The sequence below is a fragment of the Tachysurus fulvidraco genome, chromosome 6, assembly GCF_022655615.1.
Source record: "Tachysurus fulvidraco isolate hzauxx_2018 chromosome 6, HZAU_PFXX_2.0, whole genome shotgun sequence".
Lineage (NCBI taxonomy): Eukaryota > Metazoa > Chordata > Actinopteri > Siluriformes > Bagridae > Tachysurus > Tachysurus fulvidraco.
This window is the reverse complement of record NC_062523.1, coordinates 14,720,461-14,740,261: the sequence shown is the minus strand read 5'-3', so window position 1 is coordinate 14,740,261 and position 19,801 is coordinate 14,720,461. Positions and strand designations below refer to the sequence as shown.

General features: G+C 35.6%; 2 protein-coding genes across 2 annotated transcripts; one reads left to right on the top strand and one right to left on the bottom strand.

Annotated features, from left to right (window-relative positions):
* Nucleotides 1-8,770: 8,770 nt before the first annotated feature.
* On the bottom strand, nucleotides 8,771-13,408 carry evx2 (even-skipped homeobox 2). The gene is made up of 3 exons (XM_027164726.2): nucleotides 12,475-13,408; nucleotides 11,628-11,866; nucleotides 8,771-10,827 (listed from the first exon to the last, which is right to left on the bottom strand). Exons 1-3 carry the CDS (start codon nucleotides 12,884-12,886, stop codon nucleotides 10,237-10,239), a joined length of 1,242 nt encoding a protein of 413 aa, XP_027020527.1. The 5' UTR covers nucleotides 12,887-13,408; the 3' UTR covers nucleotides 8,771-10,236.
* Nucleotides 13,409-17,355: 3,947 nt separating this feature from the next.
* On the top strand, nucleotides 17,356-19,163 carry hoxd13a (homeobox D13a). The gene is made up of 2 exons (XM_047815202.1): nucleotides 17,356-18,071; nucleotides 18,331-19,163. Exons 1-2 carry the CDS (start codon nucleotides 17,483-17,485, stop codon nucleotides 18,582-18,584), a joined length of 843 nt encoding a protein of 280 aa, XP_047671158.1. The 5' UTR covers nucleotides 17,356-17,482; the 3' UTR covers nucleotides 18,585-19,163.
* The last annotated feature ends 638 nt before the right edge of the window (nucleotides 19,164-19,801 follow it).

Sequence of the window (19,801 nt, the reverse complement as noted above, 5' to 3'; positions counted from 1 at the left end):
ATACATAAACATGAAAAGAAAACATATATGCAGTGCGATACAGTGACAAAGAAAATTAGTAATAATTAAAAAAATAGCTTTTTTTTTTGCCAATTGTAAATATTTGTTTATATTGTTAATCCAAACTAGCAATGTAGACTCTCATATATATTAATGCCCTAATTAATGCCTCTGAAAAAGCAACTTTACTTCATTTGACGTCTCTTTACTTCTCTTTACTTCATTTGACTTCATTTGCCATGTCTCTTTTTTATCTTTTCATTTTATCTCCTTTTTTATTTTTTGGTTATTTTTTTAGGTATTTTTTTAGATTTTTTAGATTATTCTACTACATCCCCAATATTCTCTTACATCCTGTCAAATGCACCAGAATTAGAGTATTGTTGAAGGACAGGAAGACTAGTAACTGTATGTAACCTCAGTTAAATTTTGAGGGAAAACAAGTTCCTGCTCTTATTCTAAAAGACGTTGTCATATCCATTATTGCTTTATTTATGAATCTGGATATTTTACCTCCTGTTGAACTTGATCTTTGTGGGAGGTTATCATGCTTATACTGTTTCTGTGTTTCACAACATGCCATAAGATTTAAAAGATAACATCTTTATTTCTGTCTATTTTATCTTCTGTCTGTTAAATGTTTTTTGTAAAATATAAATTTTTTAAAACGTATGTTTAAATATTCCCTTGCATTTTAAAAAATAATGGTTGTATTAGTAGGCCAAATGGGGTGCATTTATACCAGCTCCAATTGTCTTCCATGCTATGAAGATTTTGGATGTGACTCCATTGAGATGCGACTTACTCTGTGAGGATCTTGATGCATCTAGATATTTACCAGCTCCAGTTGGACTCCACTAAAGAGGAGATGCCAACTCCATGTGGTCTTTGGGGACAACAATCTCCTCATCAATTCAACATTTGTCTGACTTTATAATCACACCCTCCAGTGTCACCCATATGAAGATGGGTTCCCCTTTGAGTCTGGTTCCTCTCAAGGTTTCTTCCTTTACCATTCAAGGGAGTTTTTCCTTGCCACTGCCACATGAGTCACCTCAGACTTGCTCATTGGGGATAAATACAAACACATTTAAATATATCTATTAATATTGAATTTTGTATTATATAAATCTTTATAATAAACATTTGTTCTATTTCTATGTTCTGTAAAACTGCTTTGAGACAATGTGAATTTTAAAAAGGGCTATACAAATAAATTTGAATTTAATTTAATTAATTAATAGATTTTATTTTATGCAAATCTAATTTCATGCAACTGTATGGCATGATAGCACTACTACTGCCTGAGCTAAGCTTATTTGTGTCTTTGTGGAGTTTTGCATGTTGACCTTATGTGTACATGGGTTTTCTCTGGCTTCAGGATCTATCCCTGCAGAGGAAACAAGGTGGAAACAAGACATCAGGTTTTTTAGCAGATTCAAGGACTCGCTTCCTAACAGACAAATACATCTGGTGTAAGTGGACAATAGTTAACAGACAGGAAGTATGAAGAGGAATGGGAGGAAATAAAGAACTGGAAAATCTGTTTGAATTTTTCCAAAACAATTCGCACAAACATCACTCCCACATTAACCCCTAATAAACTGAGATACCATATGCCTCAGTTGTCCCACCCATTATTGTTTTGTATGTAATATAATTAAGTATGTGTGAAATATTAATTATTTTGGGTGCTATTCAAGTGAGCTAAATTTACTTTGTTACATTTCATAATAGAATAGGTACTTAGGCCTTAAAGACAACACATAACAACAAATGAGGAAAATAACTTTTTCATAATGGTCAAAATCAGATTCAAATGCACATGCTAGTTAAGTTTAAAAACATTCCCACACTAGAATGTAAACAGTTAAATTTCATGCAATGTTAGTTTAGAAAAATAACTTTTTTGTGAAAACTTCCAAAATATTATTAAATATTATTTTTGTATATTAAAAAAGATGCATATTTATTTATTTTTTAGAAATATGAAATAATGTATTTTTCTATTTATTATTTTATAATTGTATATATTTTTTATTTTTATAGACCTTACAGCAAGTACATCATTCTAATCATTTCTTTTATTTTTTGTCAAATTTACTCATTTATATTTGAGACAGGGGAAGCAAAATCACAGTGTACTATAGTTTCTAGTGTTTCAATGCCTATGATGACATTAGCTTGCTAACAATATTTATCATAATTGTATTTCAGTAGAAACACTCTGGGATCACCTACTTTTTCCCTGCGAATTCTGGCTTATTCAGCTTTGAATTTAGTTTATTTTTTTTTACTGTAGATGTGATTTGATATAATTGACTTAAAGAGCCAATATTCCAGTTCAGCACCATGGACAGTAACATGTTTTCTATTGTTCCAAGGATGGACATGGATAAACAGTATTAAATAGTTTTACACCATGTAAAGTTATCAGCATTAAATTACCGTACATAGGGTAGGAAGGATTTATCCATCCTTGGACATGGATAAACAGTATTAAATAGTTTTACACCATGTAAAGTTATCAGCATTAAATTACCATCCTACCCTATGTACACTCTACAAAGTTATGCAAGTGTTTTTTAAAGGGATATATCTCAAGCCTCTACTGTCTGTTTCAGATTAATGTCATTTAAAGTTAAACTCTTATTATTACTGAATTTTTTTTAACCATTTGCACATTTATATTTAAAGGTAAAAGCTGTGTTTGAGGTCATGACATGTCAGTGAAGACCTGGGATTGCTGTGAAATTTCATATTACAATTTAGTATCTTGTTGCTTCATTAAGTTGTTTGCACAGTTAATTCACACAGTGTAAGAAATAAAATGCAAAAATAATAATGATATTACAAATTTTCTGGTGCTATTTTAAGCTCTTAAATATTGAAGTTTGACATAATGTGTTTATTGGAATTATTCTAATGTTTATTGTAATACTCATGCAGCAATGTTGTATGTTGACAATATACTGGTCTCCTTAGTATTCATATATTTTTGTGTTACACTATTTTCTTGCTTTTGTGATTTACCATAATACATTGGAAACAAATAAAAAAAATGTTTCTTCAGACCACAGACTTCCAGCTCTGGGCCTGTAGCCAATAAACCCTAAAGGAAAGGACAGGTTTCAGGATCTAGAAAGCATCAAAGCCAAATTTGGAGGACTCAATGCACCCTTAACTCAACTCAACCCATTTGCCGAATGTAAGCACTAAAAATTCAGAGTCATTTCCCATCTATCTCATAGGTACTGTAGGACCTAAAAGCATCCTGTGAAGGTAGTGTATGAGGGACAGGGAATGCTAGGAGAAGTCTTTATAACTGAATACCTTGGGACACACTGTCCATGTGGTTCATGGTTAAAATGTTGCAGGCATATAAACTCCTGTCTCACTGTGGTCTCAGGGTCTCAGAAATGTTGTGCTTCGACCTAAGATGATTGCTCTTGGACAGTGCAAATGGTTCTAATTTTTTTTACATCAGTGGATCTGCATAAAGCATATTTCCATATTCCAGTGGTCCATCATAACTACTTTTTACTCTGTTCTCAAGATTTATGCTGGTGACCCTGTTGCCACTGATGGACAGAGGCATCAATATATTGTCATATTTGTCTGACTGGCTCGTATTTGCCTCTATCACAGGTATTTACCGACCCTGCACACATCATGGTTCTCTGCCTCATGGTAACCTCAGAAAAGATCTCCCTATCAGAGAAACAAACAACACTGCTGTTAATGGCATCACAAGTTCTACTTCAAGTTCCTTCAAGTTCTACTAATTGTTACTATTGCTCCCATGGCATGAGTGCAGGGGTCAGTTGTTTTCCATCAGTTCTGAGGTTGATCAGCTCCTAGTGAGTGTATACATTATCTATACTTTCATACAGCAGACTTTTGGAAACTCAGGCAGTTGGGATGTTCAAATAAAACGCTAGATATGGGTGTAAACATGGGTCTATAAACACCGGATAACCATTAACGTTCCCATTCTTTCTGAACCACCATAAATTCAATTGGAGCTATTCCTGGCAAGACAGTATTTGTATGACAGTACTTACAAATGCTGTCGTCGTCATACGCCACTTTGTGACCTTTGAACGTTCGCGGCATGCGTGTTCACGCGCACAAGAAGGTATCCGAGTGATTTTACAGGCCCCGACGTGTAGCCAGTGTTCACAGAATTTAGTTTAAATAGTACGCTTATTAAATTAATTATTTTTTTTATTTTTTTATACATGTGCGTACTATAGCTGAAAATATTGTGTTCAAATTAGAAACTTTTCTTAAAAAGTTAGGCTTTTCATCTGTACAATTATAAATACATGGTTAGCACGTTGGCCTCACACCTCCAGGGTCGGGGTTCGATTCCCGCCTCCGCCTTGTATGTGCGGAGTTTGCATGTTCTCCCCGTGTCTCGGGGGTTTCCTCCGGGTACTCCGGTTTCCTCCCCCGGTCCCAAGACATGCATGGTAGGTTGATTGGTATCTCTGGAAAATTGTCCGTAGTGTGTGATTGAATGAGCGAGTGTGTGTGTGTGCCCTGCGATGGGTTGTCACTCCATCTAGGGTGTATCCTGCCTTGATGCCCGATGACGCCTGAGATAGGCACAGGCTCCCCGTGACCCGAGGTAGTTCAGATAAGCGGTAGAAAATGAGTGAGTGAGTGAATATTATAAATACTTTAATTTCATTGTAATGCATCTTGTCATGAAAATTGACAGAAACTTGATTTACACTTAATTGTACAACCATTTCAAACTGTGTTAAAACGAATGACAGACGTTCAAATGTAATCAAACCTCACTGCACAAACATCAGGTTATCAGAGTGCGTCAAAATACAGCTTTCTATATGTAATTTTATTATTAGTCTAATCATGGCCATTATTTATTGTACCAGTGTATGATTGTCTGCAGAGTGAAACCGAAAAATTTGACATGTACATTTTACAGTACAGATCATCGTTGGGACTAGGTAGTTAGCAATGTTATGTAGCCTTGTTAAGAAAATGCAGTGAAATTTCTCATCGATAGCACAATGCCAACAAAATAGTTCTCATAATACTATGTGAACGCCAATTCTATCCGTCTGACCATTTTTTCGTTATTAACGAGAGGTAAACAAAAGACACAGAAACAATATGATTTTTTTTAATCCCATGGATTTATTTCTATAATCTTATATAAACTTTATATTCTAATATAATTAACTGTAATATAATTTATTACGATATACATCATATTTAAAAGATGCGTAGTTCATTAAAGTGTTTTGTACGTGTGGAGATGAGAAGAGGATTTGCGTACTTCTTTATCTCTTTCATATGTTTAACGACTCTTTCCCGACACCGCTTTCACCTAGTACTGGATGTGGCGTGTGGTTTTTACCTCAAAAAGACAGAGGCCGCTAAATTCTACTCAACATCCAGTTATATAGCGAGAGTATGCTTCATTTCCTAGATTGTTAATCTAATTAAGTTATCCGCAGCAGGGTGGTGCAGTGGGTTCTTTGATCGCCTCACACCGGCAGCGGAATTAACTTCAGCTCCCATAACTGCCTTTGTGGGGTTTCATATTGTTAATATTATATTATATATTGACATGGGCATATTACCCTGAAATAAAAATCACTCCAGCGGAGGATCAAACCCTGGTGCTTAAATGTTGCCCACTTCAAGACTCTAATTAGCTAAGTTAGTTTGCTACTAGCCAGCGCTCACCAGCCCATTTTTTTTTTCAGTATAGCACTTTCACGTAATTTTCTTCAACATAATTTCTTTCAACGTAATTTTCTGTTTAATCTCTGAATACATGACAACTGCTCCGTTAAATCTCTGATAATTAAACCTTTCTGGAAATACTCGCATAACAGGCTCGTACGTAGCTTCCATAGCTAAGCTAAGAAGAAACAGTAGTAACTATACAGTAACCGTAATGCATCCAAAAGCTATTTGATATATGAGTTCTGAGAGGAGTGATTCATTCCACAAACATGGTCTTCTGTGAGGTGTCATTACTAGATCTAAGGATTCGTAAGCAGCCGTCAGATGAGCGTTAGTTCGTGTGGAGGCGCCCGCTGCTTTGACCTGACCTCGTCTGTGCACACGCTCCTGCTGTTAAGCTTGATCAATTCGCCCAGGGTTGTTTATCACACCCCGTCCTGTCTACATCCCATTTAAAAAAATTCCCAATTATTGTTGCGACAAAATTTGTTTATCTTTTTGCAATCTCATTATATGTCTAAATTGCCGTGAATCGAGGATGTTAGCTTTAGTTCTCACTTTTAGTTTAAGTTGTGTGACCTTTAAACGTGCGTGTATAGTGGTCCATGATATATGCTAGTTTTGCATAATTTATTAATCTATTCCATAAAAACAATCGATGGCTATCTAATGCTGTCGCAGTAACAATAATAATTATTATACAATATTAATTATTGTAAATTACGTTGCCTAATGATATGCAACACTGGCAAGTTGAATACCATATAAGATTAGTTCCCAGAATTTTATCAACCAGCAAAAGCCAAAATACCTGCACAAACTGGAACTCTGTCATCCTTATATTACGGTGGTTCGCAGTTAATATAACGAAATGTGGTAAAATGCATCTGACCTGTTGTGTACCATTCTAAACATCACTTACTCCTGGATTACATTTCCGGCGGACTTTCTTTTGGCGCATTATTCTGGCATGTCATTAAAGCCGATGAAGGCAATTTTCAAGGATAATTGATAACATGTTTTAATGCATATGCATGAAAGCGAGTTTTACGAGACCGAACCTACATGTTTATGTAATTGATTGAGGGGATGACCTCCTATTCAAAATGTTTTTTAGGTGTAACAAAACGCACAAACTTGCAAATAGACCAGCTTGTGTCTGAATTAATACCCCATTCATCATCATTATATGTTGATGAGTTAATTTAACCATTTCATTCCGTCTTAATGAGCTATGGTTAAATTAATGGAGGTAACATTTGAACAGAAGCGTACATAAACAAACAAGATTATATATACCTCTACAACGGATGTAGCAAATTCGTCCTCAATTTAGCAGATTAAACCTGAAGAACCAAGTAGAAGCATGACCAACCAATCAAATCCTGTCTCACATGTCAAAAATGTAACGTATGTAATTTGATTCAATGAAATAATCTGACTCCAAATGGAAAATTGTAGTAATTTTTTCTCAGTTCGCTTATGTATGTAGATCACACGTTACAAGAAAGAAAGAAAGAAAGAAAGAAAGAAAGAAAGAAAGAAAGAAAGAAAGAAAGAACACTCGTATATTTTATTTCCACTATTGAGGATATTTCACCTTAAAACGACGGTGTCGTTGGCCCACGTGCTCCCTGTAGTTTTGGTTTTTGTCCTCCTTGCAGCTGCTGTCACCTCGCATTACTCGCAGTCAGCTAAATGAAACATTATTCTAAACATATGCATCGTAATCAGTTCGGTCACACTTACAAGAACACGCGTTAATAAGGCAATCAATCACTGTGGAACAAGCGAGTTGTTCTGCAGCAGCTCATAAACAGTGTGTAATGAAGAATTGGAGGTTAGAATGACACGCGCTGATCAGATAATCAATGTCAAAGACGCGATGAATGTCAGTAAATGTAGTTTTCACGTCGTTTCTATAAAATCTTCAATTTACAACAAGCAGTTCAATTACCCAGAAAATACAGTCAATTAAATAGGGGTGATTGGACAGTAGGGGAAGGATCATCGATCTTTGCATTTCTATCTCGCCAGTGGACATTTAATTTAGGTTTCCTATTAGCAGAGAAATAAAGAAAATATAAAATATATTAAACAACCCGTAGATAGATCTTCTTGTCAAAAGAAATTCGTTTAAGGTGACAGACATTTTTTACATTTTATGATGTATTCTTTTTTTTAGCCTTTGCACACTGGATACAAAACTAATCGTGTTATTGTGGCCAGTGTTTTTCTGCCCTCTGTCTTCTTCTGTTTAGCTCTCCATCTATCTCAATGCCTTTGTTGGATGGGTTGTAACCCATGCTGAAGTAAAGAGCATGAAGAACCACAGCAATACATCACATCCAAAGCTGAGTCTAATCCTATTTCTTTAATGGGGACGTTAAAAAAAGTAACTTATCTCTAAATCCCCTGGGGGTGCTCTGGTATATATTTAACCGAGCTGCAATTAACGACAGTATCAGCTTGTATCATTTAGAGGTAATGTAAACATAATGGTAAATTATAGGGTCGAAATGACCCGTGATCTCAGTCTTCATATTCCCTACAGTTTAGCTGCGGGTTTAATTAATATAAGTTTCTAGTATAAATAGTAGAAACATCACTTTTCAACTCTAAGTTTTCCATCTTTTTTTCAAAAGCAATGTGCAAATAAAGGCTTAGTTTAATCATACTTATAAGACATTGATGATTTAAATATTAAATAGGATCTATCCTATCAATTGTAATATAAAACAGAATGCAAACTTATTATTTATATGTCGAAAAGGCACGTTACCAATTTCAGATAATACATTTTAAACATTTATTAAATATTCATTTTGAGAGATTTGAATTTTTTTAAGATATCTGTGTGCGACAAAATGCTAAGCAAGCAATACGTTGATTTTTAAATATTTATTTCCCCCAAGAACAAACACCATCAATAAATAACAATTTACATTTTATATTGCACATATTTCTTAAGTGAAAATATGAAAAATCATACAGTTAATATTTAAAATACAGAAACGTAATTTTAAGAGTCATAAATCACAGCGATCCTGGGGAGAAGGGCAAAACACAGGATTTTTTTTTACTCCCATTAATTGAACAAACTGTCTCTATAGCGAGAGCCAACCCTTCGCAGTCCCTACTAATGTATAAAACCCTTTAACATTCGAAACTTTCTCAGCAATGTAATATGCATTATATACAATGACAATTTGGTATATGTCCTGCATTTCTGTATTCTGTCTTGGATGCCTTGATTTTTATTTTAAATTGTGGTATCGACATTACATGTGTGTAGAAATGTTAGAGCACCTAAGACAAACTCAAACATTCATCCAGTCACTTGAATTAAATAGATGTCTAACTCATTAAAATAAATAAATAAATACAACGCTGAAAGTCCTTTTCACATAGCTGTCGGTATTTTGGTTTAATTCTATCAGAACTAGACTATGCATGTTATGTCAAAATATCTCACCATTCATAACTGGCTATACAAGTGCTGTTTGCGTTTGTTAAAATGCGGTTGTCGAACGGGCAAAATGTTATCTATGTGACAAAAAATATACATGCAGACAGAAATGCATGAGCAATTTGTCTAAAGTTTGGGCTTGTGCGGATAATCCCGTTACAACGTGAGTGAAGAGTCTCTGTTGGGAGCATTATGGAAATATCGGTTCGTATTTAATGAGGCTGCTCGCATCAGCGGAACACAGCTGAGAGAAAATTCTACCCACGACGACTAAAGCTCCAATAAGGAGACTGGAAATAGGACTCAGCGGAAGGGGAGTTTTTTCTTCCTTAAATTTCTTCAGATAACGAATGCCACGTTTGTTACTGTATATGCACCAATAACAATGTGTGAAGCACAAGGTCCTTTATCTGCCTCGTCTAATGACTTCCCACTGCGGGTTGTTATGATGTGACATCGGGTCTCAGAACAGGGAACTTCCTTACATTTTCGCTTTCAAAGGAGCTCCATCAAGGTGCATGATTGGCAATTTTCGTCATAATCTGCACATTATTAACAGCAGAATTGACACTGTGGAAGCAGTGTAGAGTCTCAGCGCCTATAGTTCCATCGAATTAAGGGAGTCCCTGAACGGCATCGTCATCATCCTCATCCTGGTACCTCAGCAGACACTAAAAGTTACACATGCACCTTATTTTTCTCTTTACAGCACGAAAGTGGTGTGCCTTGACCTAATATCTGAAAACGAAAAGTGGTGGAAAATCTAAATATGTATATATAAAAAAACAATCTAAAGGACACTGGATCATACATCTGCTGTTTATCTAGCCATATAGTTTTCGGGATACCGAATCTTTTTTTAATGCTTGTGACGCTAGTTCCGGATGTTATCGTTTTAATATTTGTTTATATTTTATAATCGTAGTTAATGTATTCTGCTTGGAATGGCTTGGGAAAATGTCCTTAGTAATTTGAGTGCGCTAACAACACGATGTTGATTAAAATCAAAAGTAGCTTTCGCTACATGTTCAAATGTAAAGTTATCTATTGAGGGCGCTTTCCTCTCTCTGATCTGGCGATGGCACGGCTGTTTTGCTTAGTACAGCAGCCGAATAGGGTAGAAATCCGCTTTCGGACCTGGGCGCGCTCGCCGTGCATGTGAAGTCCGAGCCTGCGCTGCGAGAACTGAGCGCGCCGCCGCTGTGGCAGCTGAGACACGAGCAAGCACTTGCCGATGGTGCGCTCACCGCCGCCGCAGCCGCTGCAGCCGCTGCTGCAGCTGAACTGTTGAGGCCCGCCGGCGACTGGTACAGTCCGGGATGGCGAAAGCTGCAGAGCAGCTCTGGACGCGAATACGGATGGGAGAGCGCTCGGAAGGTGTCAAGGGGCCTGATGGAGGTGGCGAATGGGGATGATGCGGCCCCCGAGGCCGCAGCAGCAGCGGCCGCGGCCGTGACTCCCACGTGCGGGTAGTAGTGCAGGGGCATGTGAGAATGGAATGGGTACGGCAGACTTCCGGTGGCGGCTGCGTGCGTCATCATATAAGTGTAGAAACTGGGATCGGCCGGATGTGGCCAGGACATGGCTAGGCGCTGCCTCTTGTCCTTCATTCGCCGGTTCTGGAACCACACCTACATAAACATACACACACGCACACAAACATTAAGTCTGCGTATAAATTGACCCTAATGTTTTTAAATCCGATTTATTTTGTGTATGTTTTCCCATTTTGCTTGTAAATTTACTGAGAAACTGAACGAAACGAAGAAGAAGAAGAAGAAGAAGAAGAAGAAGAAGAAGAAGAAGGAGGAGGAGGAGAGATTGAGAGAGAGAGAGAGAGAGAGAGAGAGAGAGAGAGAGAGAGAGAGAGAGAGAGAGAGAGAGAGAATATTTAGGGAAATTTAATCATTATAACTTGCTAGGGAAAAAAATATGTCATGAAAGCGTAGGTAGCATATGTATATACATATATGTAGATAGCAAATCAGTGATTAACTATTGTACAAAAAAACAACATTGATAACATCAAAAACGCACGAAAAGGACCTAATACAGCGTAACGTAAATTAAACGGAATTTAAAAAATGTAAAACATTCATAAACCTTAACTGCTTCTTACACCTTATACTTGGTTCTCAACTTAATCCGTAAATGGCCGATTATATCTGTTTTTCGTGTAATTTAATTTTAGATCTAACGATTTTTTAAGAACATTAACCACGTTTACGTTTAAAACTATTTTAAAATTAGTAAACATGTGTCCTGTGAGTGTCCTATATGTATCCTGTGAGTGTGAAATTCTCACAGGTATATATATATATATATATATATATATATATATATATATATATATATATATATATATATATATATATATATATGATGAATGATGTATTTGGCTTTTATTTGAATCATTTAAAGGAAATATTACCTTTATCGTTGTTTCTGGTAGGTTTAACGCTGCAGCTAGCTCACATCTCCTGGGCCTTGAAACGTAGTTTTCCCTGTAAAATTCTTTTTCCAGTCTCCCGATTTGTTCCCTGGTAAAAGCAGTCCGGTATCGTCGCACTTGGTCTGCGTTTGAGTTGGTCGAGCTGCCGATGGAGTTTCCGTTATGATTGGAGATAGACGAACTAGAGCTCGAGGTCCCCGAGTTGCTATCTGAGAAACCTAATGAGCACGAGAGATGATTATAGACAAGACACGAAATGATTTTAGACAAATGATTAAGGACAAATGTTAACATGAATTTTGGATACATTATTGTCACAATTATAAACATTATAAACATTTCATTAAATTACATATGAGAATTTTAATACTCATATAACTTTAATCTTTAAAGTGTGATTTTTCCTCTGGCTATTTATCTCTAAATCAAATATAAGTAATGGACCCACTGCGTCTATTTATGAAAAGTAAATCAATAGATATATAAAGCATTATTTTTGTTGTTCCTAAATGTGTATTATTTTAATTAAAAAAAATTTTGTAGGTTTTATATTAGTAACAGTTTAATTTCACCATGAAATATAATAATAATAATAATAATAATAATAATAATAATAATAATAATAATAATAATAATAATAATAATAATAATATATGAATTTGGGCAATTAGTAAATAAATTTTCAACGCTCTATTTCAGTATTTTTTTTGTTCACTTAGCCAATACACTTCCCGTACTATTGGGACAGAAAATATAACTATAATTTTGTAATGATAAAATCTCAGCATCCAGTATTTAAACGAAATAAAGGTCCTTTGTGCATTACCTTTATTATTGTTTTCCTTGTGTTGGCTGACACTGCTTGGGGAGCGATGAGATGGGCATCCCACTTCCACATCGCTATTCATTTCGGAGTCTGTAGAAACTTCAGGATACAGACTTGATTTCTTCCTGTTTTCCGAGGACGAGATTTCCGCCGAAGAACTGTTGTCGCTGGCGTGGTGGTTTCCGAATAAGCTGTCTATTTCAAATTTGCCTTTGCTGGGTACGTCGTTCAGGCTAGCGTGTAGCGAAGCGGAAGTGATTCTCGGGCTCAGTCGCCCCGCATGCTGAGAATTTTCGAGGGCCTCGAGCACGGCGTTTCCGTTTGAATCAGAGAGGTTCGGGTGTCTCTTGCCTGACACGGGACTGTGCAGCCCTCTTTCCATCAGAATCATCTCTTTTCTTATCCTCTCCATCACGAAGTAGCGCAGAAAAAAAGCCCAAGTCCCGGTGCCGCTGGTACTCCGATGAATTTGTGGCGTAGCTAATCCGCCGTCAGCTCTGCTACTGGTACTAAATAATATAACACATTTATGCGCAAGACTGAAGAAAGAAAAAAAACACAGACAAATGCCAGTGCGAATGACTGTTCAAAATGACCCGTGCATCCTATCCGGTCCGAAATGTCATTCATCAAAAAAGTGGTACGCGGTTTCGTCGTTAAAGGTGCGCGTGACGCTTCTCGAATGATCATTTATTGTAACAGGTTTATAAGCAAATAAATAGGAGCGGGACTGTCAGTGGAATGATGTAGTCGGGCTGAGCTCGCTCAAAGTCTCATATCCAGGTGGAGGGAGAGTGGAGAAGTGAGGAGAGGAGCTGCTGTCCCGTCGCTGATCTGCGTCTGCTTTAGATGGCTCCTGGGTTTGGCCTCTGGGGTGAAATTGACAGTCTGATTAATAAAATGAGTGCGGCAACATTTCCCTCTTCATTTAGGAATATCATTATACTTTGATTCTCTATTGTTCCTCCCTTCTGCTTAGACTCTCGCTCCCCCTCTCTGCCTCCCTTCTGATTCTTCTTTCTTTTTTTTTTTCTTTTTTTTTTGGAGTAGATTATTTCACTCAGATGTTTTGGACTGAAAGGTGTTGAAGATCTTTACTCCAGGGTATCGGCGTGCGCAGTTTAAGAACAGGCGTTTAAAGAATTTTTAAAAAAAGAAAAGAAAAGAAAATTAATCGTGTTTAAGATATTGTCAACTAGTGAATCCATACTGAAAATCAGAATATTTAGCCGCATGATTAGAAGTATAGAATTTTGCAGTTATAATATTTTTAATGCATATGAATTTGCGTTTAAAAAATAAATACCACACCAGTTGCAAGGTCCAAGGCAATGTTTATTGCTATTAAATGGTTAAGAATCGAAGTTATTTATGATATAAGAACATTCATTTTCTGCGTATTTTTATTACATATAAATATTTGACATACGTTAACCAGCATAGTCTACATTATTATTTCTTCATTACGCCTATTAACTGCTTGGAGATCTTTAATGAACCAACAATAAATTCTTTATAGAAAAATTAAAAGCAGCAGTGTAGTATTTTTCTTTTCTTTTTTTTAGGAAAAACAATTTCAGTTTCAACACCCACACACGTTTCCCTTAATAAATCACAAAATGTTTAACAGAGTGTCGTAATTATTCTTTGTTGGAACAGGGAATAAAGCTTATATTTGGTAACAAGGGATAGTTTGTCTGCACCTGTGGGTTACAAAATAATTGCTCTAATAATCTCTGAAATTCTTTCTACTGGTCTATGTATATAGCTTGCATATTTTTGCATATACTTTTTGCATATTTTGCATATTCTAGTGTATCTTGTTTCTAAAGATAAGAAAAAAAGATGAAGCTAGTTATCCAATTGCGAATTAATATCTAATTATAATGCGTATAAAGAGTTTAGAGATGAGCTCCGGATGAAATGTGGAGTGGAATGAGTGGAGTGAGTAGACGGCTTGTGAAGGTAAGGTTAAGTGATGGAACTACGTGCTTCACTTTGGTTGGAGACAAGTAGCCTAGTAGCGCTACCCTGTTCTTTGGCGCCCCCAGCAGCTCCTTCCCAAAGCAGCAGGCGCTGACTTTAGAGCAATAGGTAAAAATGGCTATAACCGACGTGTTATGAAACTGTTCATTATTCAACATGTATCAAAAATTGAATAAATGCTCACAAACTAATGGCATTTCAGATGCAATCAGCAAATATTCCTCTAAGTTTCAACTTTTGTGGGCCATTTAAATCAACGAACTTTTTTTCTAAGAAAATATTATGTAGATTATGTAACTAAATTAATCTAATTAATATTAATTACCAATATAAATAATATTCATTTTTTGTACACTTATATGGTGGCTACTTAGAACTGCATTTATTTTATCACGCATAACAGCAGTACCTGCATATCACAAAGAATAGTATTAGAATTCCAGTAAATGTTTTGATGAAAGACTAGGTCGTAAAATAAAACACGTTAAATAACAGTGTAAGCGACTTCTGGTTCATGTGCCGCACAAGAACCAAGCACTAGGTGTGCTGGTATCTTTAGCCCACGCTACAGTGTTAATGTGTTATATGTGATATAATAATATCAATAATTGACATATCTATTAAAATCGGATCTTTTTTCCTCTGCAAATTTCCAACCGGGTTAAATGTTATTACTAATTACAAAATCAATCAATAAAGAAACACACCTTGAATTTGCTGTTGTTGATTTGTGTCCTCCTGTTGTTGTTGTTTTTTTTTTTTACTTGTATGTCAGTGCAATAATAGCAAACTACATACAAGAGAACTCTGAGTAAAAAGCAGATTACAATTAAATAACTGTACCTTTAATAGGCTGAATAAACACTGTGTATTAACGTCTAGTTTAGTCATTTTTAAAACCTTTTTTAGTCGATCGCAGAAAAATGTGAAAATAATGTCACAAGTCACATGTATCATTTTTTAACAAGGTATATTTTGTGTTTACACATGTAAAAAACCCCTTTGCATAGTTTTGTAGGCTATACACAAAATACATTTTTATTCAAGCCAACCGGAAAATAAACGCTTGCCCACGAAACGTTAATGGTTCCCTACCGCCACCTTTCGCCCCAACGAGTAGATGATCCATACTAACTTTAAGGAAGGAGCTCAACAGGGCTGGCTCTGCATGCCCTTTATTTATTAAAAAAAAAAAAAAAAAAAAAAGACTGTTATTTTTTAGAACATAGTTTGAATAATAGCTTGAAATGTTTAAAGAAAAATGAGACTTTGGTGAAATCAGATAAATTAGAAAACAGAAAAGTTGTTTGTTGAAAAATGCATAACTCATAAATGAAATCTTTTGGTAAATATAACAGTGGAAATTAGTGTGCCTCAGTCCAAGCCTAGCAACTTTATCTATAACTTATGTATCTATATATGTATCAGACATTGATCTATAAGAACTTCCTCTTATATATATATATATATATATGTGTGTGTGTGTGTGTGTGTGTGTGTGTGTGTGTGTGTGTGTGTGTGTGTGTGTGTGTGTGTGTGTGTGTAATTGTGTGTATAATTGAAGTAGTAATGACTGTAGCCACCTACCCATTAAGATTATATACTTACAAGACGTTCTTAAAATTCGTCATATACATAAATATAGAGACTAATTGAATGCACATCGTCATTGATCTTTAAAAACTTTAAAAGTTAGTTCCAATGTACAAGTCTTCTTGCATAAGCTGACCGGTCCTCGTTCTAGTAGACTGTAATGGAAAATTCATATATCTGTGAAACTTGATTTAGATTATCAGGCTAATTCTCCAATCGTGCTTTATTGGGAGTAAGCTTGGTTATAAGGCGAGCAATGAATGCCCACAATGTGGACTTATATCGCCATCTACTGACAAAAGTAAACTGCTGCATATCTGTTGTATTTGAGTAACAACGGTCTGAAGACTAACCTTCATATTGATGAAAAAAATGTATCTATCTATCTATCTATCTATCTATCTATCTATCTATCTATCTATCTATCTATCTATCTATCTATCTATCTATGAACTTTCAAATATCTTTAATGACCCAATTAATGTCCATATAAGCTCATAATTCAATTTACAAACATTTTTTCTGTCAGAAGAATGCAATTTTTTTTTAGATATCTCCCATTATCCATATTTGAATATCTTGTTAAAATCTTTGGAGATGTACAAATTCATTTTGCACCTATACATGTATACGAAGATGGACTGTCAACTCCAACTACAAACAAACAGACAGCAGACACAAACATATAAATGCAGTGTTAAAGACATCTAGTCATCTACATTAGTGTGCAAATAGCCAAAACTATATAGGATAACATGCCCTATAACAAGTATACATCAACTCATTTTTAAAATGGTGATGGGTTGCTAGAGTCTAGGTCTGCTTATTTATTACTTAAAACTTAAACTTTATTACTTTAAACTTACCTTACAGAGAGGACTGTGAAAAACATGAACACACGTTGTAAAAGACTTTACACGTGTTTTAGGAATATTACTTGAATCTATAATATTTTAAAAGCTTAAATATTCAAATATTCTTATTACTAAACTTATAAAAATCCCTAGGCATATGAATTGTTATGTAAATGTAGACGGATTTTAAAGCATAAATCTATTTACTTTTTATAGAAAAGAATAGTCACAAATTGAATGAGGAATTTGTCAACTGAATTTGTTTAATTAAATGTACAAAATTAGTAGATCACTAACAAATGCTCAAACTTGAACGTGGTCTCCGGTTTTCTGAACGTCTTAATCCCTTAGTAACATATTTTCCAGGGTTAACCTAGTTGTTATATCACGTGGATAGTACTAGCCAATCATATTTCAGGAGTCAGCATCCTGTAATTAGTCAGGAAAATATACCCTTATATAAGCCTTGCTGTCAATTGATTTTTTAATGCTTTGCCTTACTTGAATGGACTGATTTTAGGCAGGATGATGGTTGTGATTACTGCCAAATTAATTGTGTTGCTTGTCATATAAACATGGAGCGGCAGGAGCTAGGCGGGGAGAAAGTCAACAGAAGTTTTTACACTTCTGCGTTTGGAGCGCATTCAAGTCGATCGTCGTCTTACTTGTTGTCGGATACACCGAACTCTCTGAGCCCCGAGCCTCTAGCTTCTCACGTATCCTTTCCCAACGCAGCGTCTTGTACCAACTCGCAAGTTACTTTTGGGTGCCATTTCGCCAACAGTTTCTACAGTTGCAAAGCCTCCCCAAGCGCAGTGTTTCAGCAGCGAGTCGTGAACCACCACAATGTTAATGGGAAAGTATATGGACACTTGGCTGATAAACAAGATGTGGTGGATTTCAGTAGAGCTGCACTACACCGCGGTGAGGGTCCGACCAGGATTCGGGACATTGGAGTTTATCAGGGCTATGCAGGACCCTATCGGGTCCCTGGATATATTGATGTCCCTGTAGTTCCACGCGCCAGGACAAATCACATACATGACAGTCCTTTCGTAATGGAGGAGTACGAGCCCTGGAACTGGTCGAACAGTTGGAGCAACCAAATTTATTGTTCGAAAGAGCAAACGACCAGCCCATGTATCTGGAAATCGTCAATAACAGGTAAAACATGTACTGTAGGCCATATTTTAAGCCACGTCCCACAGACATATTTGGACGAAGCAAAAAGCAAGACCATTTTAGTCAGAAAATCCGAAATTTAAATTTTTCCAGTGTTTATATATATATATATATATATATATATATATATATATATATATATATATATATATATATATATATATATATAATCAGCATTATACAAAGTTATATTTATGTAATTGTTAGTAAGCTGTTATTTTATTTAAGTATATATTTGCAGCAGAAGACCCTGCGCCTGATACCAGTCGTTTTCTTCGGCGCGGGAGGAAGAAACGGGTTCCATATACGAAACTGCAGCTGAAGGAACTCGAGCATGAATACACCATTACAAAGTTTATCACTAAAGAGAGGCGACGACGGATAGCCTCCTCCACAAACTTGTCAGAGAGACAAGTTACTATATGGTTTCAGAATCGCCGTGTCAAAGATAAGAAAATCATTTCCAAAATATCTAAAGACTTTGAATCTTTTTAATGAATTACTAAATAAACTACTTTTATACGCAATTAAATGTTCTTAATGATCTGAAACGTCTTATTGATACAATTGAGACCTAATTCGCTGTAATTTAAATCGATGTATTCATTTTTAACTGCTTTTATATCTTATTGAATAATTAATAATATTCTGCAAATACCACAGCTTTTTCATATAGATAAGAAAGCTTAAGGCTACTGAAGAGATATACACTAGGATATGAGTTTATTCTATAGTTTGGCCAGTTCGATTTTGTCATTTAGGTTTTGAACAGATGTCAACGGTGAAAATTGCTTATCCAATAAAATGCCATTGTATCATTTGTGAATGATTGTGATTCTGTTGAGATATAAACACAAACCTATGCACTTGTTATAAAGAAACGGAATGTTATTTATTATACACGTTATGAGGAAAGTATACACATACTACACATACAGAATATTATTTATTAAAGAAGGAAAGCTTGGCATTGCAGTAGCATGAAATACACGTTCAAGATTCAACCACATATACAAACATTCGTGATTTGTGTTCATTTGTAAAAACAAGGCAATAAAATAACATTTGAAGTGATTTGGAAATTCATTGCAGACTTTTTTTTGGTATTTGTTGTTTTCGCTGGCATTTGGTGCATTTGTTAGTGAAAACTCGGTGTACAAAATACTTTTTCTCTTCTTTGATTATACCATATCTAAATTAGGAGTTTAAAGACGAGACCATGCACTAAACTGAGTGCGTTTGGAGTCGGTAAAAAGTAGAGCCACCAGGTCTTTAGTTGTGATACACATATCACTGTCTACTGTATTCCCAGTATAAATAATGTCAACTTTTGCCTGTTGTAATTGAGTGTTATTGTTTGGTGTTTGTTATTTTTAAAAACATACCCAACTGATCAGAATGATCATTCGTCTACAGAAAATATAAGAAAACGTATTAATTTTTTAACTGCTACTAAATGTCTTCATCTTTTTACATAATAAGTTTATATCCTATTTTTTTCAGAATCGGGAAGCTGTCGCAAGGTTGCGATTGACTTTTTAATAGGAAAAATGGCAAACACACGACAATGTTGCCACACTGGGATCCAAAATTGGTAGAGACAACTGTCTGTGTGTGTTTACAAAGAAATGCTAATCATGTAGAGAATGGTTTGTAAATAAATGTACATATTGCTAAAACGCGTTAACTTCCCATACGTATGGAGACGTTTT